The 9814-nt window shown below is 36.1% G+C and overlaps 1 protein-coding gene and 1 long non-coding RNA gene across 2 annotated transcripts; both read right to left on the reverse strand.

The window, feature by feature from the left end:
- Nucleotides 1-670: 670 nt before the first annotated feature.
- On the reverse strand, nt 671-7094 carry LOC140139140 (retinoschisin-like). The gene is made up of 5 exons (XM_072160920.1): nt 7085-7094; nt 6389-6511; nt 4097-4192; nt 3006-3313; nt 671-937 (listed from the first exon to the last, which is right to left on the reverse strand). Exons 1-5 carry the CDS (start codon nt 7092-7094, stop codon nt 794-796), a joined length of 681 nt encoding a protein of 226 aa, XP_072017021.1. The 3' UTR covers nt 671-793.
- Nucleotides 7095-7363: 269 nt separating this feature from the next.
- On the reverse strand, nt 7364-8817 carry LOC140139465 (uncharacterized). Its single transcript, XR_011857132.1, has 3 exons — nt 8566-8817; nt 7752-7868; nt 7364-7468 (listed from the first exon to the last, which is right to left on the reverse strand). It is a non-coding gene; the product is annotated as an uncharacterized lncRNA (long non-coding RNA).
- Nucleotides 8818-9814: the final 997 nt, after the last annotated feature.

Raw genomic sequence — 9814 nt, forward strand, 5'->3', positions numbered from 1 at the left:
TTTTGCCGAGCTGAAATCCTGAATTTCGCCGCGCTGAAATTAATTTTGGCACGCTGAAATTATGCATTTTGCCGCTCCGAAATTCTGAATATCACCGCGGTAAAATTGACCTGGCCATTGGAGTCATAACTAGCTCAACCACACCGAAATTAATTTCAATGCGCTGAAATTAATTTCTGCACGCCAAAATGAATTCCGCCGCGCTGAAATTCCCAGCCAATCAAAATAGTGGATTGCACACTGTGACCAATAGAAAGGCATGCTCAAAGTTAAAAAATAAATTTTGCCAAGCTGAAATTCTGATTTTCACTTGCCAAAATTAATGTTGGCTCGCTAAAATTTATTTTGGCGTGGATAAATTCTGACCAATGAGAATTCATCTTACAAGTTAAGTTGCCGATTTGCACATATTCAGAAAACAAATCCACATGTATGAAGTTATTGAGATGTTATTGTTGATTTGAGACCTTAATACATTATAAGACCGTTGCAGGACGGCTGCCTCTCACTTTCCCCTACTCATTTCAATACTCCTACCCTCTCTCGGTGTGTGCCTATCTATCGTGTCTGAATTTGTTATTTGAATACACTGTCCAATATTTCAAGACGAGACAGACTATAGTAAAAGTAGTGACCATTGTAACACTATGTACATCAGCAAAACACCATTCAAATCAAACACCTGTAGTAATACCGTACTTGACAATACATGCATATTATTGCATATTACTCCTTTATTCACTCTTTCTTTGGTTAATATAGTTGGTAAAAAGTGTCATTATTTGTCATCAACTTAGATGCATCTGTATCCGATAACTTCCATACGCATAGCCGGGTGCCACTCGAATGTAAGAATCATGACTCGGAAATATCGGGCGATGGCTTGATTTATGACATTTTCTACCACCGTTGTCCGATCCGTGTTGGCATTGAAAGTCTGCAAATAAATATAAACATGTCAATCCCAGCTGCTGTAAATCATTAAGATATAATGCTCTGATATATGCTACCTTTCAGATAAAACAAATCATACTTATTTGATGTTAAAATGCGCCAAATCCATGTATAGAGATGTTTTTGCTCAAAAGGGTAAACCCTGTTTAGCCTATATTTTTAGTCGCGCGGTCAACTAGCGTTTTTTTTTGGGGCCACTTAACGCTATTCGTGAGATTCATTTATAGGAAAGAACCCTTTTTCGTGATTTTCTGGTCATGTAGGGGCCTATGTGTATACTATAAAATTAAGTGACCGCTTGGCCCTTTATTGTTGCTTGAGCAATGACTAAACAATATTGTTAATCCAAGCAGATAGGTGCGAAAACATTCTTATCCAGCAACTTCATTTCTTTTTGTCCATTATAAACTACAATGCAGCACATTAGTGTTTAATGTGTATTGCCCCATTGGAACGGTCCAAAAATGGGTCTATTTGTGAAATCCCAATTATCTCTGAGATGCGTCAATGGATTTTGATGTTTTGTGCACCATTTTAAAGAAGAAATGTCATGGTTTTTGAATCTTTAAAAAAGTTTTGATTTTACTGCCGACATATTAAGTTACGTCATTCAATCCACAGGGCCTATTTTTATTGAGACACCCTGTATGATTTAGATGACAAATGATAAACTGACATGTAACTTTTTCTTGTTTTAACGCACTGAACCGTAAATACCTTTAAATGGCAGAGCGCTCTCGAAGCTGAAAGTTACAATAAGGTAGAGCGCTTAAGAATCGATGCCGTGCTGATGAAATGTTGTTATACAGAGTGTCCCAAAAGTCTCAATGCATACAGAACGTTTATAACTCTAGTACTAGAATTCAGCAACCGACAGCAAGCATAAAGTTACCTTTGCACAGAAAAGTTATTTTGGCACCAAATTTTACATTACAAACATACAGATATAATAAATAAACTACGGTTGAACATTTGGGCATAATACATCAAAAGCAATGCAATATTTTTACAACACATTTCTGGATCCCAAGTATCCACTACCTTCTCTCAACATCTATACCAATATCTTTCCATTCAATTAAATTGCAATTTTAAAAAGTTATATTACTGTAACAATAAGATTATCAAGATGACATACAACACCAATAAATGTGCACTTGTGCTTTGATATAGTGCAGGAAACACGCCGGTAAATCAGCTATCTTCTTAAATTGTGTGATATTCCATCCTTCATTTCTCTGTCACAAGACTCCTTCAACTGGACATAATTCTCAATAATTCCAATTGGAAAGACTGGGAGGCCTACATTGAAAACTAGTGTCTTTTTTCGTATTATAACTGCAAGTCCAAGGAAAACAATCGGTTGTTTCCATTATAAATGTTCCAATGTCTAAGCATACATTGAAATTAAAACTTGATCTTCAGTTGGTGCTTCGTCATTAGTATGACCGGGCCAGGGTTAAAGCGCTATTTGCATATGCTCCCATTGTTAGATTGGGTATTCTATTTAGACATTATTTCGATCTATCATCATCAACTATAACATAACAGTTTAAGATAATATTTTTTGTCGACATTTCACAAGGAAAGAAGGTGAAGAGAGAAGTTGGAAAATTCAATTTCACAATAATCAATGAGAACCATACAATGTTGTCTTTCTAATAATGATATGTTACATTAGAGGTGTACCCTTGATTGGTCTTGTATGTTGTAATAGGGAAGAAAAACGTAATATTTGGTATATAAATAATTGCATGAATTTACTCTTTCCAAATATGTATTTTTGATTTCCGTTCGGCTAATACTTGTGAAAGATATGACGATTCAAAATGGAATCAAGACTTTTGGGCCACCCTTTATTTCATGAAATATGATTATAATGACAGAAAATATATTATTTCGTACTTTGTTTGCTTTATAACTTGGTCAATTTTTGTGATTTTAAAGCAGCATTTTCAGAAGAGCACACAAACAAGTAGTTACTCGTCGTATTTTTAAGCAGCGTCCAGGCCTAAAATTTGCGTTTAATCGAAAAGGTAAACTGTTCTTACCACAACAACATTTGACGATGTATAATATTTCAAGGCATTGACATCTGTCCCACATTTAATCTGAAATGTTTTTATCCATTGAGCAACTCTGGTAGCACCTTGAGTTTTAATGCCAGTAATGACAACAGGGGATAGGAAGTCAACTTGTAGCCAGCAAGGTTGCGAGCCCGATGAGGCAGCCCAGAAATCAGCATTGTTGAGTCTTCCCTTGTAAGGTGACAAGTCTCCATAGATGCTAGAAGCAGTAAATTGATTGTCAGTAACAGAACCACCCTCTAGGCCAAGTGGTCCATGAATTCCAGAGAGAACTGTTAAAATTGTATTGATATGTTATATAATTATTATGTGAAAAATGTAGGCCTAGGCAAGCTAACATTAACAAAAAACTTTGTGTTGATGGCAACTACGCAATTGTACCATAGGGAGGGCACAAGAAATCGCCATACATCAAAGAAGCAATTTGATCGTTCTGGGTTTCATCTTTCTTGAAGGTTGAATAATCTGTAAGGGACAACTTTGTGTTTTGATGAATTGCTCCACGGGCGTACGGCTAAATACACCTTTATCAGTTGCCATGTCATCAAATAAGCAATCTGAAATTGGAAACCTGTATTGGAAAAACAGAGCCAGGAACGGATAGAAGAATGATTATACGTACCTTCCAAGCTCCCCTTAAAAGCAACGTTGTGTGCAAAAAGTGAACATACCCCCCTCCTGAAAATGGATTGCTTGAAACTACTTTGTGATCACTTTGTAGTTTTTGTTTTCTTATTCATATGTACATTATTGGATATTTCTACCCTGTTTGTTACTCAGAAGTGGACCTTTGTGGGCTTTTTCGGAAGACTCTCTTGTGGATGCGGCCTTATCTATGTGCTGCGATAGCACTGCACTCTATGCTACTGATGTTATACGTTTTATTTGCTATTCCACGAGGGTACTTGAATGAAGACAGTAATTTTGATCCATCTGTTCAGTAAAATAATTTTTCTGCCTTTATATTAACTGATCTTCTACTACAAATCCATCGTAAATCTCTTCTTTCCTTTATATCGTGTATTCAATTACTGTAAGTATTGCTGTATTCATACCTGATTCACATGTTGCACCTGTGTAACATAGTGAGCATGTACAGGTATCAGGTGCTGTACAGGCCCCATCATTACGGCAATCTTGGATACATATTGCTGAAGAGAAGAAAGATAACATTGTTATATTAGTCAAGTGCAGACGGATTAACTAATCAAAATTACAAACAGAGGAAGAGGCTTACGCATCATACACTGGAACATGGAAACATTCAAACATTACAACTAGCGCACGAGATCAAATTAATGATGCTTAATCGTTATTCTTAATACATCAATATACAGGGGAAAGAAGAATTACGCATCGCATACTAGCACATTTAAACATGAATTTACAAATGAAAACATAACATGCATAGGCAGATATACCAGAGAAAAAACTCCGGACATACCTGCCTGTGCGGGGACTTGAACCCCATACCTCTCGCTTGTCGGGCGAGCGCTCTAACCACTGAGCTACACAGACTGTCCCTGATAAACAGGACTCAAATCTGGTACTTATGGATATGAGCAGTCAAGGGTGAACAGTACAAATAACACATTACACACCAGTGTACGAGATACTACTCAGTGGTTAGAGCGCTCGCCCGACAAGCGAAAGGTCTGGGGTTCAAGTCCTTGCACAGGCAGGTATGTCCGGAGTTTTTTCTCTGGTATATCTGCCTATGCTTGTTATGTTTCCATTTGTAAATTCATGTTTAAATGTGCTAATATGCGATGCGTAATTCTTCTTTCCCCTGTATAATCAAAATTACACAAAAAAGTCCAGGACGACAACTTGCCGATTATGGATTAATTACAACCTGAGTAGTGAGTTATCATAATCTAGAATCGGTTTCGCTATCTTTAAAGGATGTTTTCTTTTGGAGCATACAGTGGCTAAAAATTGTGTTCACAAAATTGTGATACGATACAAGTTTATTTCTTAAAATGATTGACAACTTCAAACAGGAGGAAAACGCACATGTTGCCTGGCCTTGGTTAACACTTTCAAATAATGTTTGTAATTGGACAAGGACCGAGACATGTTAACAAATGTTTACTCTATTAAATATATATCATTACGCCGTTGTACTACCTATATTGGGTGTCCATATACAGACTTGATATTTAATATGGAATACTTGTTCGGAAAATTCCAAACTGGTCTGGCAGGGGTCTGCATAAACCGCACGGGCTAAATATCTATTGGAGTGTGTCGGGAGATGGTGTAAAATGATTGTTTGACAGGAAATGTACTTTCCATTAGTTTACATTATGGCGCTCATAATGTAGCGAATTCGCCAAAAATGGTGGATTTAAGGAGACTGAATTTGTTTTTTGTGGGGTTAAAATTTCTGAATTTGAGCAACATTATTCTGATATTATCAAATTTATTGATGTTTGAGGCGATATTCACTGAACCTAAATACCAATAAGTGTTCGTCAGAACTGAAATACACTTGCAGTCTACCAGTTTTGAAAGTGGGAGGAGCTTTGAAAAATATGGCTCTGAAAAGTGGTACGCACTCATATAGTTTGAATGGTCCCTTGGGGCCAAATACTATAAACTTACTGTATACAAAGAAACAGCACGAGTTCATTGGACAACCACGAATCCGCGAAGTTGTTTTTCTACCGTAAGTTTATAACATTTGAACCCAGGGGCCATTCAAACTTTCTGAGTACGTACCACTTTTAAGAGCCCTATTTGTAAGCTCCTCCCATGTTAAAAAATTTGATACATTGCGAGTGTATTTCAGCTGTGATAAACGCCAATTGATGACGAAGTTTAAGAAATATCACCTCAAACCCTATAAACTTGATAATAACAGAACAATGTTGCATAAAGTCCGAAATTGTGTCCCCCACAAAGCTCAAATTCAGCCTCCCTAAATCCGCCATTTTAGGCAAATTTGCTACATTATGAGCAGCATAATATACACTTATGGAAAGCACATTTTCTATCTCCCGACACACCCCAATTACTATTTAGCCCGTGCAGTTTATGCAGACTCCGTCCAGACCAGTCTTGGAATTTTGCGAAAAAAATATTCCATATTAAATGTCAAGTCGGTAATAGTTGTCAAGTCTTACACAACATTCTTACTCAATCAGCTAATTACTTTGTCACACTTGTTTCAAGACATCAAAATTTGATTGATCACATCACATAAATTGGTACTGAAATGAATTTATTTTGAAAAGTTAGGGCACCCTTAGTGAAATATTTCGACAGGAATGCACTATTTCCAAAAAAAGGTTAACAATTATTTCAACTGAATAGAATGGTGATATTACACAAAATAGACTTACCTGTGCATGTTACTCCATCTCCACGGTAACCGGCATTACATGCACATGAGAAGGAGCCAGCGGTATTAGTGCAAGCAGCATTTGTGTCACAGTTATCAGTACTCGAAGTGCATTCATTATGATCTGAATAAATATATATTAAATAAACCACAATGTATTAGGTTGAAAAAGTGGATTTTGAGGTATATATCCGATAGAAAAGGTAAAACTTATTATTTTACTCTGAAACGTGGTACAATTAAAACTCAATAACATTAAACATTAAAGCTAAAAAAATACAATTTAAAATGGCTGTGCTTGTACTGAATGAATTTGTTTTGAAAACTTTTAAGATATGATTGCTTTAAAAAACAATCATATCTTATAGTTGAACCTTAGCGACTAGAATTGCACCATTTTCTAAGCGTAGTTTGGTTCGCATAAAGGTGACAATATTATTTGAAATAAATAGAATGGTGAAATGACACAAAATAGACTAACCTGTGCATGTAACTCCATCTCCACTGTAACCGGCATTACATGCACATGTAAAGGAACCAACGGTATTGGTGCAACCAGCATTTGCAGCACAGCTATCAGGACTTAAAGCACATTCATTAACATCTGTACAAAAAATGTATGAAATAAGTCATAAATTATTAGGTAAGACACAGATTTCAAGATATGATCAAAGAAAAGTAACCCTGATACTTATACTCTGCAACATGATGCAATTAAAACTCAATAATACATGAATACATTTAAATTGGCTTTCCTTGTCAACATAATGTATCTAGTTTTATTGATCACTTCACAAATATTGGTACTGACATGAATTTATGTTGAAAAGTTGGGGCAACCATAGTGAATTATTTCGATAGAAATACACTATTTAAAAAACAGTAAGTTGACTCGTCCGCAAGTAGTGACAATTATTTGAAATAAATTGAATGGTGATATGGCACAAAATAGACTAACCTGCGCATGTTACTCCATCTCCATTGTAACCGGGATTACATGTACATGTGAATGAACCAACGGTATTGGTGCAAGCAGCATTTGCGTTACAGTTATCAGTACCCAAAGTACATTCATTGTCATCTGTACACAAGTAGTGAATATTATTAGGTAAAACACATATTTTGAGTAATGATCAAAAAAGTAAAAATGTTTATTGTAATTTGACACATGACACAATTAAAACTCAATAATGCATGAATAAATTGACTTTGCTTCGCAACATAATGTATCATGTTTAATTGGTAACATCACACATATTAAAAATATCGACAGGAATGCACCATTTCCAAAAAGTAAATTGATGCGTATAGGTGACAATTATTTGAAATAAATAGTGTTATGAGATGGCACATAATAGACTAACCTGCGCATGTTATTCCATCGCCTCTGTAACCGGTATTACATGCACATGTGAAGGAACCAAATGGGATATTGGTGCAAGCAGCATTTGCGTCACAGTTATCAGTACCCAAAGTACATTCTGTATGAAGTAAGAACATTTTCGAAATTGATCAATGATCATGAAAGGTCTATTTTGGGAAAATATTATCACTATATTGGTGTATGAAAGGTGATGCACCCCAGTTTTGCGACAACCCCCCAGTTTTCTATTATAAACGTCATAATCCATTATCACACGTATAGCTATGGGTCTCCTCTATTTAGTGATACCAAAACAAGTACAAACAGTCCCCACATAATATCACTATGACGTTATAATGTGAGGGCACCCATGCAATTTTTGGAAATTCTGGCTATATGTACAAAAGTATAGGCAAAATTGATTTTTGGCCAAAATATCTCCAAAAATGTGATTTTCACCGAATTTTCTCTTAAATATAAAAAGAAATGACTATATGTAGTTCAACCTAACTAACAAGTAAAAAGTCAGTAGCTGTTGTAATGATTTTCCAAGAGCCAAATGAAAATCATTGATTTTACTGTAGAAACCAATGGTGGGGAACACCACCCCAAAGATTATCTTTGATAGCCGGTCCTATCCCCGGTTAAAGTACTGGGGAAAACATTTTATCACTAAAATGAGCGCAAGGATAATAAACATGATAACAGTGATATGGAATAAATGGGTAAATATTCGCTTATATGCATCTATTATTTTTGCCGCTTTAATGAGATTCTATTTTTGAATTATTTAATATATATACAAAGCTTCTTACTACAATACGTAGTGCGGTTCAAGAGGTCATCAAGTATATCTTTTTCCCAGTTGTGACGCATGGTAAGTTGACGTGGGTCATCTGTAAACCACAGATCACCTTCGTCATACTGGACATCCTTTCTGTTACAAGTTTTTGCATGTACAGGTGCAACCACGCCTTGACAAAGACATATTTCTGCAAATGGTAGAGACCATCTCAAGGCACCGTCTCTTGATGGATCCGGTCTTTTTTCCAGAACGCAAAGGTGGCTCTGCACCACACACAGATGAGCTGTAAATAAAATAAATAATAATTCGAACCCAAAAACTGCATATCGTATTTTCATCGCGTAATATTGTAAAATTATGTTTAGCAGTTTCATTGGCAAATATTAAGCACTTAAATTTGTGGGAAAAATATATGCAAATTGAAGTAAACTAGTCGAGTCGCATTTGCAAATCTAAAATGCTTTCATATTTATCGCGAGCGCGCAGCGAGCAGGAAAATGTGTATATTTAAGCATTTTAAAAACAAGGTACACCAACTTGATGTTGGGAAACAAATAAAATGCAGACTAGACAGTACGCAGGGGGACAAAAACAGCAAATGTAGGCATAAGAAGTAGGCAAAGTTCAATAGCCAAAAATTACCAGTTCCAGGGTCCACAGAAGTGCTGAACATGCAAAAACAACAAGGATCAATGGTAATAGTACACAAGAACGATTGAAGAAAATCACTGTGCATATAAACAGACACGCTAAACCAAACATCCAGTATAGGCACACAAAAGGCAAAGTTCGATGGCCAAAAATTCCAGAGCCAACAAAAGTGTCAGAAAAACAGTACACTGGAAGTGACGAAAATCACTATGCACATAGCAGTCAAACAACACCAAACAGACAAAAAAACAACAACGACATTTCGAGCAAATAAACTGCCCTTCTTCAGGGACAGAAAACAAAATATAAAGCAAACAACAAGAACTACATGCTGTAGTTTAAAACAAATTCAAGTCAAAAATTGAAGGCAAGTTCAAATTGAACTAAGTAGCAAACAAGACAGCAAACTCAGAGCAAAATAAACTGTGTCTTCACTCAGTTGGAGCCAGTTCACTACAAAGTGAGACTGGGAAACAATATGTAAATAAGCACCACCACAGGACATGGAGGTATTATCCTAATTGACAGGATGTAAATGTCAAGAGGGGTCGCAATCAATAGAAGTGGAAGAGAATGAATAGGATAAGTGGACTAATGTCACTCAAACT

This window comes from Amphiura filiformis, chromosome 18 (genome assembly GCF_039555335.1).
Source record: "Amphiura filiformis chromosome 18, Afil_fr2py, whole genome shotgun sequence".
Classification (NCBI taxonomy): Eukaryota; Metazoa; Echinodermata; class Ophiuroidea; order Amphilepidida; family Amphiuridae; genus Amphiura; species Amphiura filiformis.

What these genes read in the sequence shown, in the direction of transcription:
- LOC140139140 (XM_072160920.1), bottom strand. An exon ending in AGATGGAGTAACATGCACAG is followed by an intron (nt 4,193 to 6,388) that starts GTAAGTCTATTT and finishes TCTTCTCTTCAG; the next exon opens with CAATATGTATCCAAGATTGC. An exon ending in CATCGTCAAATGTTGTTGTG is followed by an intron (nt 938 to 3,005) that starts GTAAGAACAGTT and finishes ATTTATTTGCAG; the next exon opens with ACTTTCAATGCCAACACGGA.